At 37.7% G+C, this 24,697-nt stretch overlaps 1 protein-coding gene across 1 annotated transcript in view; it reads left to right on the forward strand.

The window, feature by feature from the left end:
- Positions 1 to 24,697, forward strand: part of CHM (choroideremia (Rab escort protein 1)) — a 63,024-nt gene that overhangs the window by 363 nt on the left and 37,964 nt on the right. The window contains exons 2-4 of the mRNA XM_009996603.1: positions 11,804 to 11,870; positions 20,576 to 20,648; positions 22,215 to 22,339. Of these exons, the coding sequence (XP_009994905.1) occupies positions 11,804 to 11,870; positions 20,576 to 20,648; positions 22,215 to 22,339 (265 nt within the window). The remainder of the gene's footprint in view (positions 1 to 11,803; positions 11,871 to 20,575; positions 20,649 to 22,214; positions 22,340 to 24,697) is intronic.

The following is a 24,697-nucleotide window of genomic DNA, read 5'->3' on the forward strand; positions in this document are numbered from 1 at the left end:
GCTAGGGTGGCTGCTGAGACTGTCAAGATGTGCTTAATAGAGGTGGCTGGCACGGAGGTAGATGTGTTTCGGGGCGTTAACTGGGAGGGGATCTCCATGGAGCCCGTCCCTGTGAGCCAGCAGCCGGTCGGGCGCTGTTTCTCCACCCCTGGGCTCGGGCGCTGCTTTGGGCCTGAGGAAAGGCCTGGCTGGCTCTGCCGCCCTTAGCAGCCCTTCCTTCTGAAATACCTCCCTGCTGCTCGAGCTCACTTCTGTGCACTGAAAATAGCTCTGAAGAGCGAAACTTGGGTTTGTTGCAGTGTTTATGGCATATGCTGGCAATCCCTTTTTTCAGTTGTATACACAGTACAAGAACTTTGATCTCTCAGTTTTCTCTCATCTCTTTGTCTGCTCACAAAGAACCCAAAACTTTTAAAAAATCCTCCTTACTGAAGTGTATTTTTCAGTGTATGAGCAAGGATAAGGTAGAATAATTGCACATACTTAACTCTAAACTTTCTGGAACTGCCTGCACTTCCTATACCCTATACAAGATCATGCTGTTTGCTGGTCAGGTGAATACTGATGGAGGTCTTGAATGTCTCCCTGAAACATGCCACAACACTGTAACTACAAGAAAACTTCTAAAATATTCTTTCAGATGTAAGGTAATTGCTGTTTGTGTATCATACTAGCATTTAAATATTGAAATAGATTGTCTTTTGGAGAATCCAGTGACAGTGTCCTGGTTCAAAGTCATCTTGATAAGCCCCCCACCTTGAATTCAGGATTGAGGTCCAGTCTTAAATGGTCAACATACATTACTCCTTGTAGCTCCCAAATTTCCACTCATATTTTCTTTTAATTTATGAAGAGTTCCCATGGCCAGCTCAGGATGTTGATTAGAGCATGAAGGGGAAGACACTTCTGAATACTGTAGTTTTCCATGTGAAATCCAGAACTGTGGTTTTGGGGTTCACTTATCTGTCAAATTGTATTACTTCCGATTTAATTATTTTTTTCTAGTAACTTGGAATTAAAGAAGTGAATTTCTTAGTGCAACTGCTGTTTCCAGTGTTTACCAGAAAAAAGCAATCCCTTTTACAGTGCATGTATAATTGCTCCAAGGATGTCTGATTCAGTTCTGGAGTTTGTGAGAGATTATAAAAAAATGTTGTCCCTGTTGTTGACCGTAAGTATTAAAAATACCAAATTAAGGTTCTTCTGCAAATTCTGTGTACTTAACCCTGTTGTATGGATTGGAAGCCCTAGTAATGAATCTGACATTTGAAAACGTGTTTAGGTTTGTGAATAATTTGAGTATATGAGAAGCCTGGTAAACAATAAAAGGCTAAAGTACCAAACTAAAAACGTGAAATATTAAACACTGCATTACTTCTGTGATTTTTGAGGATAATATGTTCTTTATTGCCATGAGAAAAAGAGAGTTTATGTAGATGATGCGGTGCTATAGAAAATTAAAAGAGACTCAGAGGTTTATAAAATGAATTTTGCTGGCCTTGAGGAATTAAAGGCCTTTTTCAACCAGGATGATTCTGTGATTCTGTAGATACTAGGAAGAAATTTTTTCCTGTGAGGGTGGTGAGAGCCTGGCCCAGGTTGCCTAGGGAAGCTGTGACTGCCCCATCCCTGGCAGTGTTGAAGGGCAGGTTAGATGGGGCTTGGAGCAGCCTGGGCTGGTGGGAGGTGTCCCTGCCCATATGCAGGGGGTTGGAACTGGATGATCTTTCAGGTCCCTTCCAACCTAAACCAGTCTGGGATTCCGTAATACTAATATTAGGGTGTTTAGCTATTCTAACCACTAAGGGTGCTATTCCAGCTACTAGTGAAAGTGTTACCTCTTTAAAAGAGCTGACTAGTACTTACATAAATAACACTTCATCATTTCATGATTCCACCGGAAGAATAAAAACCTGCTGCCAAATCTTTCTTCTGGAGCTTTCCTAAAGGAGTGTGACCCAGCTTGCTGGGGCAGCCCCTAGGCTGGGGGTCTGGCAGGCACCTCCTGCTGGCAGGAGAACTGTCCCCCCTACCTGTCCCCCCTGCCTATCTCTCAGGGACAGGGATGCACTGGGCTTGCTGGGTGTGTGTGTATTGAGTCCCACCAGGCTGCTCACTGCAGAGGAGCCATGGTTGATGATAAGATGTTGCAGGCTGAAGAGCTTGTGCATATCTAGGCACGCTGTGAGAAGAATTCACCCAAAAGTGGCAGCTCACCAGCAAAAGCACCTTGGCTGAGCTGTCTGTGCCAGTGATAGCTGGTCATGCAACACCAAGCAAATATGGTCTTCCCTGCTTGGCTATGAGCTTGTGATGCTAGAGCTTTGATGGGCTAAATTATTCCTATGAAATATGGCCATATTTGGTGGTGGTGGATTTTGTATTAAAGAAGGCATTTGTGCCCACCTTGAGACAATACTGCTATAACTAATTCCAAGATTTTCCAAATTTTGCTTTTTGGGCATTATTTTTTCTTTGCATTCCATTTTACTAAGAACATACATAAGTGTTGACTAGGGCTGTTGACTGACTTCTTTTAAAATCTGTGTTAAGGTACTCTAGTATGGCAGATTATTCAAAATAAAACTTTGATCTTTCTGTTCTGGAAAATGGCTCCTGAGGGAATATCTTAGTCTTGTCTTCAACTTGTTTTTTTAATGGTACAAGTGGTGCTGAGCATACCTGTGGACATTTAATTGTCATACTGCAGTAATTAGAATGTTTGTGTTAATAGTCTTTTTAACTTCATAGTAGTAATTGCGTTGTTTTCTGCTTTTCCTGGTTTTATAATTTGTACATTTGATAATTTTAGTAATTAGATTAAGTGGCAACATTAGATTTGAATTTGTTTTTATTTCAGGGTCATTAAACTGTTTCCCTGTAGTAAGCTTAATGACAATGGAACTTCACACTGAATTTTAGACCATTTAATGCTTAGGTTCAATTACTTCATCGATATTTCTGTGACAAAAGTAAATGATCTTATTGAAGATACTACTTTTCCTTAACCCAGATTAAACACTTTCTTGCATGGGCAAGTTTAGAGGAGAATGGATGTGTAGTAGAAAAATACTGTGCCTGGTGGCTTCAGCAGCAACAGTTTCACTACAATTGTGGGAAAAGTGATATTCAGTGATTTTTATTTGCCTAAAAGCCTGTGGGATGTAGGTTTAGGGGGCTGATGTAAGTGCTTCCTGGAGGAATTCAAGGTGGGCATTAGTCATCTTTATTTAAATGAGTTCATTATTGATAAGCTTTTGTGGGGTCAACTTTTACGTTAGTGCAGGCATTAAAACAGTGGCACATTTATAGTGAGAGGAAACATGGTCAGTATTTGCCTCAAAAAATGGTCATCTGTTTGAAAGTGACACTCTTGAGGAGCTAAGGGCAGAATTTTTGTCTCTAGGCAGTTGTCAGATAGGAAAATTTGCAAGCAAAACATGCAGCAATTATGAATTTATGGCAGCAACCACTGGAAGTGCAAAAATTTGCAACATGGCTGTACATATTGGTATGTGGTGTGGATGTGGGGTCATCCTTATATTTGAATTTCTTCAGTTGATTGGAGTATGTTCAGTCTTAACTTCTTAAACTTGTCCTGATACTCCAGAAGGCCTGTATTAACTGCTGGTGAGGTTCTAAAATACAGGATATGGCTCTTTAAAAGGTGGTTGTATTCACAATTTTGTCTGCTAGTAATTCTAATTTTTTTCCAAAAAGGAGTTATTCTTTATAAAAGCAGTCACAGTAAATTTTCTAGTTCTATGCAATTTTCTTTCCATTCTGATTTTCAGTGGTTATAAATAACACATGAAATGACTTTCAAGGTAGAAAGCAGGAATCCATTTTGAAATATTCTATAAAATAAAGAGTGATTTATGGTTTCATATGATTTTGGCTGAAAGCACTCGGGCTTTGCCAGGTCATCAAAGTCCTGTCAGGAGAATGTATTATTTATTGTTCGATATGCTGGGAGTGGTATAAGTACTTTATGTTTATCTTATGTAAGTACAGTGTTAGGAAAAATCACTTCCAGATACTAATACAATTTTTAAAAAATACCATGAAAAACGAACGTAAATGTTATAGTTGTGAATTGTGAAGTTAACACTGAAGATTGATTTTTTTAAAAAATTGAAAAATGAATAATTCCTAATGCTTCTATTGTTGCAGGGTAGTTTTAGGATGTGCTTAAAATGTTTTCTAATACACCTTCTGGGCTGATATTCCGGTTACATTATCTTATGTAATAATACAATCTTCAGTTTACATAAGCAGCTATTTAGAGTTTTACAAGAAAAGCAAGATGGAAAAGCAAGATGGAAAACCAGCTGAAGCTGGGTATTTTTTTATGTCAGTGGTAATTCTGGGCTAATACTGTGGCACTGACTTACAATGTTGATGTCTGGAAGGAGGAAATAGACCCATATTATTCTCATTTGTAAGTCATTACCTGTCCATGTGTATGTCAAAATGCACACTGAGTGACATGCACTAGTAGAGGTTAGGGGTGGACCTGCTGGAAAGCAGTTCCCAGGAGAAGGATCTGGGAGTCTTGGTAGGTAGTAAATGATCCGTGAGCCAGCAGTGTATCATCTCACCAAGAGGGCCAGTGGAATCCTGGGGTGCAAAAGGAAGTGTGGCCAGAAGGTTGAGAGAGGTCATCCTCCCCCTCTACTCTGCCCTGGTGAGGCCACATCTGGAGAACTGAGGCCAGTTCTGGGCTCCCCAGTTCAAGAGAGACAGGGAACTGCTGGAGAGAGTCCAGGGGAGGGCAACAAAGATGACTGGGGGCTTGGAGCTTCTCCCTGATGAGGAAAGGATGAGAGAGCTGGGACTCCTTAGCCTGGAGAAGAGCAGGCTGAGGGGAGACCTCATTAATGCCTGTAAGTATCTAAGGGATGCAGGGAGGATGGAGCTTCTGTTCAGTAATTCCCAGTGACAGGATGAGGGGCAATGGGCACAAGTTGGAATGTGGGAAGTTCCAATTAAATATGAGGAGAAACTTCTTTACTATGAGGTTGACAGAGCCCTGGGCCAGGCTGCCCAGGGAGGCTGTGGAGTGTCCTTCTCTGGAGACATTCCAAACCCACCTGGATGCAGTCCTGAGTAATGTGCTCCAAGTGATCCTGCTTTAGTGGGGTATTGGACTGGATGATCTCTAGAGGTCCCTTCCAACTCTGACAATTCTGTGATTCACAGTTTTTTCCTCACACACCCCCCCTACCCTCCCTATATATATTTGTTTGTTTATTTTGGTGTTCTCCAAATGTAAATATACTGACTGTAAACATACTGGCTGTAAACATAGAGTCATCTTACTGACTTTTTTTTTTAAACTGAGGGTTTTTTTCTGGTATGCCTTCTATTCTGAATTTTTACTCTGACAGCCTTCTTGGAGGGTTGAACTCCCACTGATACCTCAGATGGGATTCTTTCCCAAGTACTGTGAAATGTCCCTCACTGCTCTTGTAAGGAAACTCATTATTTTGCAAACCTTTTGTTGTCCTTCTCAGCCTGTTAGTATTCCTCAGGTTTTCCAGATTATATTGCTGATCTTACAAAATAAGAGACCATAGTACTCCTGTGATCCTACTGTGAAAAAAATAGAGCAGGTCATCTGCTTATCAAGGTGAAAAACTCCTTTAGCAGAAGTCTGAGCAAGGTAGTTTGAAATGCTAATGGGAATCGGGAGTAATCAAAAAGCCACATTTGTCTATCCCCAGTAGAAAAATGTCACTGCACTGCTTGGAAAATGGTCATAAAGCTGGTCATGCAATCCATTGGAAGACTCTGTAAGTCACTGGTGCACTGAGGTTGCTCTAGAGCCACCCAAAGCATTCTTTGAGATCCTGTATACACAGATAACTTTATGGAATTACTCATGTAGGAAAAGAAACTTTTAAAACCTTATTTTTATGAAATGTTGAAAAATTTGTAAGGAGGAAGGAGAGTGAGCTATCTTCCTACAGGGAGGCAGACAAGGAAGTGAAAGTATTAGAAAGCTTGTTTAAAAATAAACCAATGTGTTTTACTATACAGATCTTTTCATGTATGTGCTTTTCTTTATCTGCTGCTATTGGTTGTAAAGAAAAGATTAGACTTATATAGCAGTAGTAGGGGCTAGAGAAGACTACTTACAGACCCTTATTATTCAATAACATTTTATTTTTATCTTTAAGGCACAAAGAATCTTCTAGATTTTACCTGTTGTCTTCCTTAAGAGATGTGATTTAAGGGGATATACTTATCTATATAACACTTGTTTCTACGAAAGTACAAAGATTTGATATTTCTTTTTAAATTACCCTTCTACTGAAAGGTAGCCCTCTAAAAGTGAAAAGTAACCCAACTCTTTCTTTCCACTTAACTGAATTCCTCAGATTGAAGTAATCTGCTTTCCCCTGTAGTTCAAAAAGGGATCTAGGTAGTACTTTTTTAATCTATTACCTTGATTCAGTGTCTTAGACATGGCATGGGCGAGGTGTTGAGGTACATCAGAACTTTGCCACACAAGGACAACATGCAGTGTATCACATCCAGTGATACAATCCTTAGATGTGTGTAATAAGCTAAAGCTGTGGTGCATTCATACTGTTACCTAGCTCTTAGGTACATTCATTTTCCTGGGCTGTTATAACTTGCAAGCAAATTCAGAAAGTGCGTTCTCTTGCAGATTTTTCTTTTTCCTCTTCAGAAAACATTGCTTGATGTGAGCATGACTTTTAGTAACAAGTTAAATGTTTGTTTGGAGAAAAAGATACATGCTTTTGTTCGTTTTCTAAGTAACGTCTGTTTGTACCAGCTATGAACTCCCTGTTTTTCATTGCCATGTTACTTTGATGATACACAGATAAGAAACTTGTGGCTCCTTTCTTGACCAGTTGTAGTTTCTTACTTGTTTTAGTGGGTGTCATTTCTATATCACTACCATGTTCTGTAATGCAAACATATTTTCTGATACTATTCTGCAATATAAGCATATAATAAAAATACTCAAACCTATTATCAATTTTTATTAGCTAGCTTTTACTGAAAATATATAATATAAGCACTTCATTTGCAAATGAATTATAAAATACCTTTGAAGTTCTACATAAATGGAAAACATACCATGAAGATTGTGTTACGAACCTCTCCAGAATCAGCTGCTCTTCTTAAAAATTTGGATGCAAAGAAAATTTATTGCACTTGGTGAACTGTCTGACTCCGGAAGATTGTTTTGAAATGGTCTATGTTCCAGCATTTTAAATATAGTTCCTTTCAGCAATTTCTATTATGAAAAAGCCACTTGTGATTTATTTAGTAGATACAGTGAAGCAAATTAAACATTTAAACCTTTTCAAGATGAAGCTTGGGTAATTGTGGAAAAAAGCTTATCAGCTGGATGACTGGGAAATAGTTTACAGTGAACAACTCGGGAACTAAGATGGTTTTACACAGATGAAACTGTTTAGTTTATGAATTGCTTGGGGCAGTGAATGTATCCATTTGAAGTCACTCGAAGAGGCAGTGATTTGCTATAGAGTTTTGTATAGCTGTTCATTTGAAGGGACACAATGTATAAGCCTGAAATTAATTTGTGATTACACAGAGGTGAATTATAACTTTTAATTATTTTGTAAAGCTTTTAAAATCAGTTGGCTTTTAAAGCTGAAGAGCTTTCTAGCTTAGCAGTTATATCTAATTTTAATTTTGCTGTATTGAAACTGAAAGTAGAATTAGTATCTTTATAAGTGTATGTAACGTGTAGCTAATTCCTCTAATTCTTGCTTATTTACTTGTAAAACACGTTATTGGTGAAAATGAAAGTATGGCTGATTTTGCCCCATAGGGAAGGTCCAGAAATTCACGTTTTATGTTGGTCAGAGGTTGCTGGAAACAACCAGATGTAGATTTCAAGGTCAGCCTGTAGCAGCCACATCTGTAAGATTTATTGAGATTAATCTGCCTCTTATGTATCCAAGAAGGCTGTGATAGAGATCATGTGTAGACAGCTGGCAGTGCTAACCAGTGCTGTCCAAAGGGGACTCTACCCTTCATCATGAGATTGTCACAAACCTAGTGGTTATGCTGCCTGCTTGCTGGGTTCCTTCATTCTGGTGCTGCAGCTGTTTCTGAAGTAGTTGTGGAGTCTCTTGCAGACGTTTCCAGTGCGTTATGCCAGAGGGCAAATCTCTTGATCATTCAGTAATTTGATTACTGATTTTGATAGCAGTACAATCTTAGAACTTTTTTTTTCTTTTTAGAATCTAAAAGGGAACATAGATTATAATTTAGATGTTGCTGTTTGTTTGATCCAAGTTACTGGATCCAAATCATACCTCAACTGCCTGTTCAGAAACATTACACATCATGGGTGAGACAAGTTGTACTGCTAAATCCTTCATCCCTTAAGCTGGCAAAACAGAAGCTGACTGTTCCCTAAGAGGTAGGAAGTAAGTTTCATAAGAAAAACAGTTTGCAGGTACCCAGCTTTATTTACTCATTAGGTGTAAGTGAAGCTTCAGAATAAATATTGTGGATAGAGCCTTTCCTCTGCAATCACTTCAATTCTGTAGTAAATCATTATCTTCAAACCACACTGTGAGCAAGTTTTGGCGTCTGCTCTGCCCTGTAGCTCGGGTCTGAACATATTACAAAATCTGAATGTTATCCAGCTTAGAGTTTTTGACAAATCAAAACTCAGAATAGGAAACTGTTTCTAAATAGGAACAATTTCTAAAAAAGTGTATGTCTCTGGTACTGAACAATCTGAAGGGGGCCTATTTTGAACAACTGTGGGACCATCCTGTAGGAGATAGTTCAGCTTCATGTGCTATCATTAAATAAATCTCTACCATTTCTCTATGGAAGCTTTTCCAAGGTAATTATTTTTTTTTCCTTGAGTAAACATGGACTGTCTCTAACTATTATAATAGTCTGGTTACCAGAGCCTTCTTTCTTGGCAAAGGCTTTTGTAAAGTAGCTGCCATGCAGTCTGGCTGACATGGAGCAGTAACTTGCATTGACAAAGCTACCTATTTTCTATGTGGTTTTATTTCTGTTGGAGAAGAGAATTCAGAAGCTGGTGCCAAAGCACAGCCTTATTTCTTTAGTTTACCAAGGTTTTGTCATGGAAGAACAAATGGTGTCTTACTCCATTGAGTTGTTCTCAGAGCCTCTCCAAAAGCTGAAGTGCGTGGACTTTGCCTTTCTTACACTTTCTCATTCTGTTACCAGTGGGTACTCTAGGGGCCATAGTATCTTGGAAGCAAAGGATTGGTGAAGAAAATTGATGCCAGCTTTCAAGAGCGAGGAAGCTAATTCAGGGAACAATTTCATCCAAGGTTAATGGAAGAACAGACCTCCAACACAGTATCAATTGGATCAAGCCTCAAGCAATCAGTTATGCCCTAGTAGCTATAACTCCAGTCCTGGTCAGCCAGGCAGCACTGGTGATGTTTTACAACACTTTCTCAGTGGCTTTTATCAATAAGGAAGGAGAAACAAGTTTCTCAATTCCATTTCCAGAGTAATATTCTCTGTGCCCAAATAAGGGAAAGAAAACCTTTTTCAGGAACTATAAACAAAATAGTTGTTGTAGATTCCATTCCAGATAGTTTATAGATGGAGAGACATGACGTGTATATAAGCACTTTCAGAGGATGGCTGGATGTGGAGTTGCTTTCACATAATAAAACTGTGTGCATCCAGGATATTGTGACAGTCCTGAAGCCTGTGCTGCAGTTATATATTTTCCCCTTGTCTCTTTGTTCAGAATGGTCTGGGGTTTCAGTTCTTACTTCCAAAAATTCAACTCTAAAGACTATCAGCTTTTCTAGGCTGTGAAGCAAATGTCCCAGGAGCTGATACAATAGTTCATCCCTCTTTCTAGCCCTAGAGATTAATTACATGATAAGTCTTCGCTTGCTGTGGAAGCCAGCAGTGGAAAACTTTGCTGTTGTATCAATTCAGAAAGGGATTTTCTTTTTTTAAGCCATCAAAAATAGTGTTAAAACCAGAAAATTGTCAGGGAAGTTTGTATCAATAGAAAGGAGGTTAAGACTGGCATAACAAATTTTCTGGGAAAAGAGCTACAACTTCCCTGACAATTTTCTGGTCCTGTTGGGTGCTTTCTATACAGCATTTTAGGTTCTAGAATTAAAAAGGCTAGCTCAACCATTTGGAAGTATTTGTTTCTGTTGGTGAGTACTAAATATACCGTTAGAGTCTAACAGCTTCTTACTCTAGATAAGTGAAAGCTGTTACCATACAAGTAGTAAATAGCTGTCCAGCAATCTTTAATGTATTGCATTATGTGTTTTCAATGAATCATCAGATTGGCACCGTGCTGACCATTCATGTTTGAAGGCAGTGTCCCCTCTGAAGAAGCAAGCCTGAAAGTCTCATGAAAGTGAGGTTTGATGTGAAGCTCACCTAAGAACTTTGTGCCCTACCACACCTGCTTTTTCCAATTCCAGTTCAGTCTCTTCAGTTGTACTAGCACAGCTGCTTCTGGTACTGTAAATCAGATCAGTGAAACACTCCTTTCACTTTGTTTAGTCTCATCCCATCATTGAATACCTAGCTTAGGTGGCTCCTGATACCAGTCTCTTGGACTTTTAATTGCTTTAGCGGATTACCTACCTAAACAGCCAGTAGATCACTTTAAAAGAGATTTCAGCAAAGCTAGTACCATACAGTCTTTAAGGTGGTGAGCTATACATCTTTTCTGAATCTAGTCAGGAATCCAAGTCATCTAACTGTGCATGCAAAAATCTGGTGAGTGGGAGTGGAAGTTAGAGAACAGCCTCATTTGTTTATTAAACCTCCAAGTGGTATCATGTGCCATTGCAAGCAGGTGTTTCTGGTAGAGAAATATAACTAGCCTCTTTTTTACTACTTATCTTCTCTAAAGATGCAGAAACATACTGATTTGACAGAGCATAATTGCATTGCTTTTGGTGCCATTTGAAGGACAACCATCTCAGATTCGTTCCGTCCCTAACATTACCCATAGATGTGAAGTGAAAGTACACCTGCACTGTCAGTTTGCCTTTGCTATTTACACTTAGGTCTTGGTCTGCATGCAGAATGTTGAGTGTGCTCCTAGGCACTCTTTTGGAGCAAACCTATTAGTTCAATTGGAAGCAAATCCCAGGTACAGCTCTGAGACCTGTTCATGGTAGAGATGTTTGCCAGCAGATGATATGGAGGAGACAGCACTGTCTGGACTCTGCTGGACACATTCACCATCCCAACAGGTTTATCCCCTCACACTCTCCATTGTATCCTTGGACAGTGTACCAGGCACTCAGCATTTATCATAAATTTCTTAATTTTAAAATGCCTTTCTATAGATTGTTACACAGCCTTCATGTTATGTCAGAAACTTTGAAGTGAAAAAAACACAACAAACCACAAGAATGCCTTCAGGTGATATCTGTGTGTATCAGGAGGGATACAGTTACAAAGCGTCCCATTAAATTGTGGGTCTTGTGCTGGCAAATGCTCTGTATATGATAACAAGGTGTCTAGAGAAGGCACTGGTGACAAGCTTTCACTCAGGTAGTTGTGTTGGCAAGTGATGTGCCAAGCATCTATTAAAAAAAAGTGTTGCATTCAAGAGGGTCATAGCAAAATGTTAATGAACACAAAAGTGTTAATATTTCAGTAGGATGAGAGTATTCAAAATTTCAGTGACTCACGTTCTAAACTTTTTTTTTTAATTGCCTGTTTCTTGCCAAGTACTCACATTATTTCTTTTCTATTTAAGATGTGTTAGCAAACTAAGTTATAAAAATTGCATGTATCCTTTCAGGTTTGCCTGAATCTATTGTTGCAGCAGCATGTGCCAGAAGTGGCCAGAGTGTTCTTCACGTTGATTCGTAAGTTACACCAATAATTTCCCCATTTAAGAGTTAAAGTGGCTAGAAATGTATCTGTCTATGTCAGTGTGTCCTTCAGGGCTTGTGTTCTCTGTACATCTAGCATCAAGTAATTTTATGCTTCTGTCTCTATCTGAATTTTGGGGTGTTATTTCCATCAGTAGAACAGGCAGTTTTTGCATCCTAGCTCGGTAATTCAGAACAGAAGTGATGTGGTCACAAATGCTGCTGGTGGCTCCTCCTTTCCTATAGACAGGAATGGTCACAGGTTTAGTTCTTTTTGTTAGTATTTCTGGCAGTAATGATCCCGTTCTGTTTCTGTGAGATTTTTTTAACCTGAGCCATGAACACTTAATGACAAAATGTTTTTTATTAGTTCTCAGTGCCTAGAGAAGTTACTGCAAGTGTTTTTGCATTTTAATTGTTATCAGAAGGTGAATGAAATCTGGCTGATAAGACAGGAGATTACACAGCACTCTTTTATTGGCTTTCCTCTCTTAATCCCATGTTGAATCAGTTTCTAAGAAGATTACAGAATACCACTGAAATCACTTGAGTCAAAAAGTACTTCTGTTGCATGTTGAAATAGAAGGATTTGCTGAAGCACTTGGAGTAGTGTGTTTCATTGAGTCCTTTTAAGAGTTAATTTTTTTGGTTTTTTAAGCTGTGTAACAATACACTACGATGCACAGTTTTTTAGAAAAAATAAGGATCTTTGAACCTTGGCTTGTTTGTTCACCTGCTCAGCAAAATGCAGTAGTGTGACTCAGGTCTAGAGATAGGGTTTCCAAGGCGATCTTGAGATCCAGTGCTGGAGTCCCAGCTGACCAAGACAACTTTTAAAATACCCCTCCCTCCCATCTATCACTTTAAAACTAACATTGTCAGAACTCTTCTGAGATGATCCATCATTACTCAGCAGCTTTTGGGGTCTGTGTTTTTCTAGAAGATAACAAATGAAATGTATTGTGTGAGGTTTCTGTGCTAGACACCTGCTGCTGTGCCTGCTGTAGTCCATCATGTGAGATCAAGGTATGATTATACAGATTATTGCTTTTGTTTTTTGCAGCAGTGCCACTGATCTTGATCGTAGCTGCCTCCTGTCCCCTTGCTACTTTTTCAGTCTCATTGTTAGTGCAGTTATGCAGTTTTCTGGGCTTGTATGGTTTTGAGGGAGGATCATAAGCAGGATACTAGGACTACCGAAGCAACCCTGCTGCTTCTAAATCATGTCATAGCCTAAAATGCATCATCATTTTCTAAAGTTAAACAAATTTATGTAGTTCAGCTGTAGCAAATACTTGGGCATGCAACTGAAATTGATAATTTGGTAAAATTTGACCTGAAGTGTGGAAGAAAAAAAAATTATGTGTTTAACTGTAAAATCATAGCTCTGTTAGTTACCAACAGAAGCCTATATATGGGGACTAGTTTCAGGGAAACCTGTGACCTCTTCTCCAGCTCAGTTTTGGCAGGTGGTTGAGAAATGGTAGTAGCAGCAAAAGTGCTGTGAGCTTAGATCTCTGATTGTTAGTACGTGCTTGCCAAAAGTTGGCAGAGTGGTTTATTTTTACACCATAATTTTAAGCTCTTACCTTACTTTGGAAGTTCTTGTAATACACACCTGTGTGTCTGCCACCCAGTTAAGAAAGTTTTCCAGAGGCAGTTTACATGCTGTCAGTTTTTCTTGTGTCTCATACCAAGCGCTTAAAAATAATGTGTTTTCTGCTGTTCATTTTATCTGAACTTCTTCAGTTCAAGATTAAACTTCTGTAATCTCTGTTGCCTACAGCCCTTCAAAGGACCTATTAATTTTTCATGCATTTATTTCTAATTTGAAATCATATATGATTTCAAAATTTGCAAGACTAGTTCACTGACTTGGTTGCATGAAATAAGATTTAGAGTTGCTCAGGTTGCTGTTACACTGCCCACAGAGTCTCTGGCTTTATGTCTTGGACTGGAGTGAGGACAGTAGGTTTTATCAAGAGGGGGACTTTTGGATTAAGAACTAATCTTAATGAATTTTCAGGCACTATGAACTCTGAGAACCTATGGAAAGCTTCCAAAACCTGCAAGGAAAAAAGTTCTTAAATGGGCTGATATTATAGTATTTTAAATCACAGTGAGGTAGTACCCAGCAAGGCAGTACTTGATGCTTAATGATTCCATTGAAAGAAAGCTTTTAAGATGGTAATGATTTTAAAGAAACGTGCAACTACATAGTAGTGAAATACTGGAAAATGTGATGGGTGTTCTGCCACAGTGGCAACCAGAATGTTTAGGTGCAGCTCACACAGATCTTACTGACATCACTATAAACACCTCATGTAATATATAAAGGTATGTTAATTTCAGACATTTTGGTACAGTAATTCTTAGTTTGGCTACTAGATTGCTAACCAAGATATTTAAAACATTGTTTTAGAGTAAGCAGAGCTAAAATGCATAAAATAATTACATTTGGATTTAAAGCATAATGTATATATTACTGGTAAACTGCTCAGATTTTGTTAAATGGGCTGCTTTTGTTATTTCAATTTTTCATATTAATTGGCTGTCAAAGTCTGTAATAATACTTAGACACTGGAACTTGATTTCTTTTATCCATGCCTATTTTTAGCTGTGGCCAAGAGCCTTTCAGAAAACTTATAGGCAATTAGAACTGTGAAATACAGATTTTGTTTATTACTGTTTTCATTTAAATATGCTCGTTTACATTCACACCTTTCTGTTTTTATGGTGAAATTGAAGCCTTCCACATTTGATTCCTTTCTTCTGTGGTGTTAATTTCTGACTCTAGGGCTGGCTGAGGTCAGGGGAAGGTGTTACTCACTCTTATTAAGAGTTGCAGTTTTAAAGTGTGTATGTCCTCACTGAATCACAGTCTAAAATCTTTATCTTGGGGAAAAAAAAAAAAAAAAGTGTATGCTTTACAATCCCTTCTCCATAAATAGGGGAGTGTTTCAGGACATCCACTTTACATGGTTAAGTTAGTACTCTTGCAAAAAAAACCATGCCAAAACATGTAGAAAACCCCCTCCCTGATGCCACTTGAATTTTAAGTGAAAAGTTCAGTCTTAGAAAACTTGCCAGAGATTCATCATAATTTAAAAAAAAAATAATAATTTTATCTACTATATGTCTAATTTAATATACTCATTTCTAGATGGATTTACTGAAGTAACAGTATAACTGAAAATTCATCAACAAAAAAAAATCAGTTAATATTCAGAGTATCACTTTTTAACAATACATGTTGTCCCTTCTTGAAGTATCATGTGTTTACATTTTTTTTCAGAGTATAAGAAAACATGATTTGGAGTTACTGAAACACCTGCTTATACTAGGTGTGCTACTTTGAATAATCCTCTGTTCTCTACAAAGATCTGAGTTAAGTTAGACACAGGGTATAGAAACCTTCTGTGGATAAAGTTTTTGTTTATAGTTTGCTAGTCTCATTACCTCGTGTACATCATTTTATTACTTTTAATCTCCAGTCATGTTTGCATTTATCATAATATACTGCATAGGTGATTATGGAAAATAGTTTTGAAGTGGCCTGTTATAAAATACTAAGTTCTAAGTTTGATTTATAAACACTGTCCAAGCATTGCCATCAACAGCAGCTAATCTTATTCAAAATAGTCACTTCACTACAGTGTTGTCATAAATTCCTGTAGACGGATTTTAAACTAAAGTTAGCTTCTGCCAAATAGTAATTGAAGGAGCTCTATTTCTCTCTGCCAGCTATCTGTCTCAATAAACGTAAAATCTGTGGTTCTTTTCAGAGAGCTACATTTACTGTAGCTATTAATGAGCTGTTGGCATGTGAAATTTCAAGGATATTTGTTAAGTGATTTAGAAAAGTAATTTGCAATTTAAAAATGTGGAGACTGACACCTGGTTTAAACTTGAAGGTGCTGAAGAAAGGTAGATCAAGACTAAAAGTTGTTTGCTTGAAATGAGTATACTTCCCATAGCTTATATGCATAGCACTTTTCTCCTGATGGCTTGCTGTGCTTTCTGCTTTATGTCCTTTGCTTATTTCCTTCTTCTATTTATATATCTATATAATCATATGACACTTTGTTTACTGAGGATGGGGCAGTTAGAGGTAGAGGTATGTTTAGCTACATTTTGTATTTGATTTTCAGCATCTAGAATATAGCATTTATAGACTATAGTTTCATTGTCTGCATCCTTCCTCGCTGACTTGTCTTTTCATGTAGAATTTAATTCAAAAGTAAAGGAGGATCAAGGTGCAGGATTTTACTTCCTTTTTTGTGCCCAGTTTGCTCTATGTTTCTCATGTCTTGCATTTTGACACCTGTGACCTGTCTCATTTTCTGACCTTAGTTTGCCTGTGAAGTACTTGAGTGTTCCATGTGTCCAACATCCTATTTGAGCATCCAAAAGTATGCTGGGCACCCTCCCTGCACCACCCCCAACATACCTGCTTTTGTAGTTTGTTCCACTCCTTGCTAGACAATCTGTCTCACTTCTTTCAGAACTTGTATCATGTAATACAAGCCATGCTTCCATCTAGCCTTCGTTTTGATCTTTAGCTTCTGTGAAGTGAGGTAGCAACCAGAGAGGGGAAAGGTTGCTTCTCAAAGGTCACTTTCTTTCAAGAAAAATGGAGGAATTCTTTCACTTTGAGTAAGGGAACCTAGGCAAAACTTCTTAATTGTAGTATCTTTTGTCCTTTTTTGAAAAAGCTTGATTTATTTTGGTTTAGGATATGATCGCATAGCAAAGGAATTAGAGAGAAAAACATGGTAACAACTGGTCTATGATAATTACCTTTGGTCATGTTCATATCCCAAGATTTAATGTCATGTAATACAAGTGAATCCCACCTTTACCCTTTGAGCTGAAGGATCTCAAGAGCTGTTTGGGTTAAACTCTTCCTCTTGGGAGGCAAGGAAGCTGAGTCCACTTTTCATGCTCTGAAACACGATTACTCTGCCACAATGGGAATTTTTAATACATGTGACTTTGTGCTCAGTAGGTAGCAGATGAAACTTTATGGCTTTGAAACAGAAGTAATTTTGTGCTCAGGTCCTTAAAATCGATGTGGCAGTAACTTCCTTTGCAAAAGACAGCTGCTCTGATGGTTCAAGACTTCTTTCCAAAGATCAAATGCAGGACAGACACACACACAGGCAGCTCTTGGGAGCAATCATGAGGCATCAGCAGCTTTTTTTTTTCAGACATCACCAGTTTTGACTGTTACACCATGGCTGTTATGACATGGCACTGAGAAGGGCAGTCTTCTGAAGAGGCATAGTCCATGAAATGCTTTTTCTGTTCTTATTTATGTTTAAGTTGATTATCTTGTGCTTTCCAAAGTGTTCAGTTTCTCAAATACTTCTCTGTCTTCAGCATGACACTTCAGATATTCTCTTGGTTTGGATTCCAATAATGTTAATTAGTTGTAAACAATTCGCAATTTCAGTGTTCTGGACTGGGATTTGCTAATTCTTTCCAAGTATTCGGGAAAAAAGTGGTGTTAGTAAGAGTGGAAAATGGCAAACTATCGTAGGTGAAGAGAGAATTCAGCTTTTTGCAGAGGTAAAACTACCTTTCCAACACTTCTCAAAAATGGCTCCAGTAGTTCTGCCATTAACTGTGAACCACACGTTTGAGATTTGAAAAATATGACATAAAAGCAGCAATGTTCTGATTCATGTGAAATACCAGGTGACATGGGAGAAGTTTTGATCAACTGTCATTTAGGAATTAATGTATGGTAGAAAAAGAAAACATGTGCTCTTTATAACTTGGTAAAAAAGTTAATTTCTGACTCTGTTGTTGTAGCTTCAAAATGTTTTGTGTTCTTACTTGGAGGATAGTTGAATTATAGCCCCAAAAAGGGAGAGAGAATCCATCTTTTTAGTTCGCTGATACTGCAAGAGACGAGAGGAGCATGGTCCTTGATTTTGGGATGCTATTTTAGCTTTAATTAGGCTTTGATCTTGACCATTACTTTAAGGAATTCTTGAGTTCATTTTCAGGGCAATTATAACAGAAATATTTGGTTACAAAGGACTCCTAATTGTAAAACCATTATTCAGCTCTTTTCAGAATTCCTCTTCAAGATTTTTACTAAAAACTTTGCTCGTTATCTCAGTAATGATGTCTGGGCTACCTTCTTTCTGTCCTGTTTTCTGATGAAAAAATCAAGCAATGCCGATACATCCTGTAATTCAGGGTAAACTAATTAAAATTCCAGGGAAGAAAAAAAAACAAAAACAAACAACAAACCAACAATGACAACCTGGAAGTTGATGCTTCAAGAGAAGATTAATATTTGAGGTGGCATAGCATGACTTGGGAAAGGTGCTCCAGCAGCAGAGGAGAGGAGGGACAGCTGAGATTAATTTTCCATTTGAGAAAGGCCAAACCTCCTCAGAACTGATTGAGCTTCAGAGCAGCACTGTGCAATGCTTTGTTGAAAAGATTGATTCACATCAGTGGTGCTTAAAAACAAAAGCAATTTCAAAGGGAAATTCACCTGATGAATGAAGGCATCTTTACATCAAAGAAGTCTGACAGCTCCCAAGTAAACTTTTGTAACTTTCTGTGACAATAACCTATCAATTTCTGTTGCTGAAAGTTTTTATTTTAAATATTCTAAATCTGCATGAATTGATATTGGTTTAGATTCAAGAAACCCAGTTCTAATCTTAGACAGGTGTTTTCTGCCATTTCTGTGATCAATGGCCTTGCTTGCTCTGACAGCCAGATTGTATTCCATATTCAAGGAGACTTGCAACTAAAGCAGCAGATTCTCTTAAAAATAAATCATCATGGTTGTGTTTTTTGGAAATCCCAGAAGTGGCAGATAATAAATGGATATCGAACTTTCATATAGTGGAATCTTAAGAAGCAGCAAGAAATTAACCTGCACTACTGACAGCTGAAACAAAGCCGGAGATTGTCATTGCAATCCTTTTACAGGTTGAAATCTGACAGATCAGGGGTGTATGGTCCTCAGGCTCAGGCCTCCCAGTCTGTGGCCTCAAACACCATCATCTGTTGTTGAAGCCACCTTTACTCAGTGAATCCTTTATTTTGTTGTCTTTGCAAAAGATGTCCTATTTCTGTTCTTCCCTGTTGCCCTGCCTGGCTGAAAGACTTTTTTAGGTCAATTTCTAGTCAGGAGCGATTAGGCATTGTTTAGCAGACATCTGTCCTTCATACGCTAAGTAAGCACCATGGCACAGAGCATCACCCTCTGGTACTGTGAAGGGGCTGACAGTCCTAATGAAGTCTTTGTCAGTGCAGATAAGCCTTGTCAAAAACACCCCATCTTAAACAGGAGGATCAATCCTGAATTCAATTTTTTTCTTTTATCACACTCGTCTCTGCAATTTAAAAGTGGAGGAGATTGGAAGAAGACTTTAAGTTCATTTGATTGAACAGTCTTCACGTTATTCTGTAACATGCAAAATCCATCTTCTTCCTTAAATGTTTGTGTATTTTTAGTGTATGCAGTAACATTAGCTATCCATTCAGGAGGGTATTTTTGTATCCTTCACAGTTCTGGACTGTCTGTATTCAATGAAAATTTCAGAAAAGTTTAATCCTGAAATTACTTTTTTATTTTGCAAGATCTAGTGATTTTTGTTAAATTTAATGGGTCTATTATTTTTCCTATCAGAGTTGTTAAATATTTAAGATGTAGTATGCATGATAACAAAAGCTCATTCATTCAAATGATTTTACAGAAATATTGATAGCAAATGGAGAGCAGAGACTTTCTTTAATCAACAGCAGAACTATATAATTTTCTGTGATTTAAAAGTAAACTAATATTTTTCAAGAAAGAAGGTGGTAAATATGCCCTGAAAAGTATTCAGGGAAGTATCACTTTGTACAAATCAGTTCCTTTGGCTCCACCTACAGCATATGAAGTTTAATAATACTTTCACAGAGCATCTTAACAGTCTATAATAAGCACAATCTATTCTGTAAGCAGTAAATCAATAATAAAGTGATCTTTCCTCTTTTTCTTTTTTTTTTTACTTTACATAATGGGTGAGAGAGGTTTTCTACTATCTGGAGGCAGTTTGAGTTTACTTAACCCTCCTCTTCATAGCCACCTTGTGAAGCACTGAGAGTTTGGAGATGGTGTGCAGTGCAGTTACGTTAACTTCCAAGTCAGCCTGGATCAGAAGCAGCGTAGCTCTGCAGCTTCAGGTGCTGGCAGGACCCAGCAGCTTTATCATAAAAGCAGAGCTGATGGCTGCAAAAAACCTCAGCTGGCTTTTCTGAGAGCTCAGGTGAAACTGGCGGACTCATTGGCTTGGCTTCACACCGAGTAAAGATGTCTGTGGTGATGTAAAGGTTTGAGGTAGAGGTGTAGGGTCAGTCATGGCCAAGTAGCAGTATTACCTATATTTTCTGTTTACTTATAGCATCCCATGTGCTCTTCTCAGCATTTTTCAGTTTACCCTCCAACTAATTTGAGTTTGGACGTTGTCTGTTTGCTCAAAGAGGCATAGAAATGAGTGAGAATGGAAATTTTGCATCTCATTAAGGGTTAGGAAATATTATACCCATTTTTGTATTCTGCATCTGTAAAATCTGTCATTGAAAATATATTGAATGCTGCAAATGTGGTTGATTTTTCTTTAAACCTGAAAAAAACATGTTTTCTCTGCCCATCAAGTTTCACTGTTGTTTTTTCTTTGCAGGAGAAATTACTATGGTGGAAACTGGGCCAGCTTTAGTTTTTCAGGATTATTGTCCTGGATTAAAGAAAATCAGGTAAAAATTTTCCAAATTACTAATTTTAATGTTCTTTACAGTTAAAAAATATTGGTTGTTTGCATCATTTATTACAAGACAAATTTTGACGATGCTCTTTTCTTTTTGGTAAGTTGACAGATCAAAGAGGTTTCTATTTTCCAGCTTTACTGGTTAAAACTTAACCACCTGTGCTAGCATTCCACAGTTCTGATGTGCCAAGGGTATTAATATTACTGTTTGAGACTAAACAGTCCAGTGCTCAGTCATACTTTTTGGCTTCTTCGATTTCTGTAGAAGCAAACACATGATTGTTTAGTTTCTTTTCCCAGCACCTTCTGAAATGATCACAGAATCACTGAATGGTAGGGGCTGAAAGGGACCTCTGGAGATCATTCAGTCCAACCTATCTGCCAGAGCAGGACCACCACACAATCTAGGGCACATCACTCAGAAAGGCATCCAGATGGGTCTTGAAAATCTCCAGAGAAGGACACTCCACAATCTCTCTGGGCAGCCTGTCCCAGGGCTCTGTCACCCTCACAGTAAATAAGTTTTTCTTTATGTTGAGGTGGGACTTCCTGAGCTCCAGTTTGAATCCATTGCCCCTTGTCCTATCATAGGGCACCTCTGAAAAGAGATGGGCCCTGTCTTCTCGCCACCCACCTTTCAGATATGTACATACATTAATAAGATCCCTTCTCAGTCTTTTCCTCTCCAGGCTAAACAGCCCCAGGTCTCTCAGTTTTAACTCGTAAGACAGATGTTCCGGTCCTTGAATCATCCTTGTAGCCTCCATTGGACTCTCTCGAATAAATCTCTGTCCCTCTTGAGCTGGGGAGCCCAGAACTGGACACAGTGCTCCAGATGTTGTTCCAATAGGGTAATATATGATAATGATATTCTGGTCTTTATGACAGTGATAATCTGATCTTTTCCATCCAGTTGGATTATTTTCCACTTTCTGAAGTTTCAGTCCCTTTTGTTTTCTTGTGTGTTTTCAGTTGATTCTTAGCTGTGAGAAAGTAATTATTGGATCCTTGCATTGAATTGTCCTGTTACCAGGGCAAAAAGATTAATGTTGATAGTGTATTTTTCAATGACCAAAGTTTATCTAATTCATGACAGTCCACTAGAAATCTTCTGAAGAGGGTATTTATTTAGGAGATGGAGCACTTGGGCTGTATTAGCAAATGGATTTTCGAATTATTTACTGAAGTATTAGGAGCCTGTTGGTCCGTAGAAGATGGAACTTTTTGAGTTCAGTCTCATGCCTCTTTATTACATAGTGCTACCTTCTGGTGTCATCAGTTAAGATGATCAATGTCAGAACTTCTCTACTCAAACTTGTATTTCATTTAACATTACTTTTTCAGATAACTAGTGTGAATGTTGGCGTGCTGTAATAACCGTCTTTAACTATTTTCACTCAAAAAATCTGAACAGAAGAAACATCATGACAGTCAAGATTGCTCTTTTTTCAATATATAGAAGATGGTACAACAATTTATTTGTGACTACAGATATTTATAGTTGAAGAGTAGCTAGCACAGTACAAAATGTAATTTTGTAATTGTTCTTTTTAAGCAAAAGACAGATACTGATGATGAATGTGAAGACTGGAGAAAACTGATCCTTGAAAATGAAGAAGTTATTTCTCTTAGAAAGAAAGATAAAACCATTCAGCATGTAGAAGATTTCTGTTTTGATGAGTAAGTATATGTATGGAAATACACAAGTAGTTTTATATGCCCAGAGGTAAGCAGTCATACTGTGCTTTTGGCTTCAAGCATTTCAGCATGCTATCATTGCATGTTGCCTCAAAACATAACCACGAGCACCAAGATGTTCTTAATGTCTCTGTGCTTCTGTTGAAATTCCTTGCAATTTACTGAAACCAACTGATCCTTCTTAAGTGACCTTATCTGGATGCAAGATGATTTGCTGGCCAACTTTGTGAGTTGGTAATTTACTCTGAGTAGAATGCTGAGTAGAGTGCTGTGTTTGCATATATTATTGGTAGTAGGTAGCTATGCACTACTGTCTATTAAAGTTTTCCACTATTAATTTGGCTAAAAGCTGCTGTCCTCATAGGAAAAGGTTAAATGCAAGTACAGATAAAATGAAATAAGTATGCAAGAATAGGAGCACAAATTGACAGTAGTACTGCAACTATAAACACTTACTTGTGCTAAAATGATAAAGTAATATATACCCTGTGTTATTTTCATATTCAGTGAATTTAACTTAACTCATTAAACAGCCTTTGCCCATGATGCTTTAGAAGGAATTCCATGGTCAAAGGCTCCTGAAGATCACAGACTTGGAATATTCCAGATTTCTATATATTGCACAGTAATGGCTTATTGACTGGATTGCAGATATGACATTATGCTTGTTCTGCAGCAGTATACTTGAATATTGGCATTAAAATCTTGTTCCCATAGTAAATTTTGTTCAGAACCCATATTAAATCAGATGAACGGTTTCATAGTCTCTTAGCTTTGTCTGTGATTTTCCTAAGATGATGTGATATTGTCTGATAGCCAGCTCAAAAATGAGTCCCCTAGCTTGAATATTTCACACTTTTTAAATTGAGCATTTTCCTGGAGTCAGGACAAAATAGAAGGTTTTACTTTTAAGCATTTAACTTCACCTGGCAGTATGATGCTGTCTCTTATCACCAAAAAAACCACTAGGAAGACCAGTAAGATTAATAAACCTAGCAAAGAAAAAGTTTTCCAAAATAAGTTAAAACTTTCTGAGAGAGTCAATTATTGCGTTCCTGACAATTTACACGTTCTGGCTAGATTCTGTTGGTTTTGCTTAACTTTTATAACTCCTATGAAGTAACCATTAAACATTTATTTTGAAAGAATAAACAGCTGGGTAGCAGTATAATATACACAGTGCAAATCTGAAATGAATGGCCTTAGAACAAAGTGCATCCATCAAAGGGAAAGAATACTGTGTCTACAACAAGCTGTATTGAAAAAAGGCAAATGGCTGAAAAATAAATAGTGAACACCTGTGCTGAATAAATTAACCAGCTGGTTGGCAATTTTTCATTTGACCTATCTGAAGGGGTTGCTGTTACAAGGCATTAATAAGACACATTCATTTTAAGATATTCCTTTGTTAGTACCATTAATTGATGAATGGTGGAAGATAATATTCTAAATTTACACAACAATTTGTCTGCAGATGTATTATTTTTTTCTGAATTAGGAGAAGAATTGTCTGTGCAAAAGTTTAATTTGAGTGATTTTTATAGACGTTCTTACATTATTCAGGGATATTTGTTCCTATAGGAAGGATGTAGTGAATTTAGATTATATACAGTTTTTAGGCTTTCATGAGAAAATGTGTGGAGCTGCAAATCATGCAGATTTAGGTAGTCATTAATGGGAATTGAATAGAGATTTAAACTATGTGAATATAACATTTCTGTTACACTGCTTTTTCAGACTGATACATAAAAAAGACAGTGCATTGTGAATCCAAATTTGATTTAAAAGGTAATACTCAAATACGCTTTAAATTACTTTGAACCGTACATTGAGTTTAAGAGAAGGTAGAAAGAAAATTTTCCTCTGAATTGTTGTGTTACAAAAAGCTTTAGGATGGGTTAAATAAAAGCTTCATTCTTTTGATTTGAAATAGTTGCTGCATTATTTGCAACAGCTTTTGCAGTTTTCACAAACATGAAGTTGAAAATTCCTAAAAAAATAAAAAATCCAATCAGAATGCCAACATTTAATTTACCTGAATTTGCTTTTTTAGCAGAGATTACTTTCTAAAAAAGCAGTTGACAAAGTACTTCTCTTTCTTTGAGTTTTTATAATTATTTAATGCTTACAAAAAGACATAATTAATCTACAGAAGCAGACTTCTTTCATTAGTGCTTCCTTACGGCAGTTCCTGTGTTTCCCAGGGCAATATTTTACCCCATCCAGGAGTAAGTGCTTCCTGGTGGCTGTGCACAAGTTGAGGGAATTACTCCAAACTCTAATTTTCATGAACACAGGGGAGCTCCCTTGAGTTTCTAAGTGAGAAGCAACTTTTAAAGG

This window comes from Chaetura pelagica, unplaced genomic scaffold, assembly GCF_000747805.2.
Source record: "Chaetura pelagica isolate M959 unplaced genomic scaffold, ChaPel_1.0 scaffold103, whole genome shotgun sequence".
Classification (NCBI taxonomy): Eukaryota; Metazoa; Chordata; class Aves; order Apodiformes; family Apodidae; genus Chaetura; species Chaetura pelagica.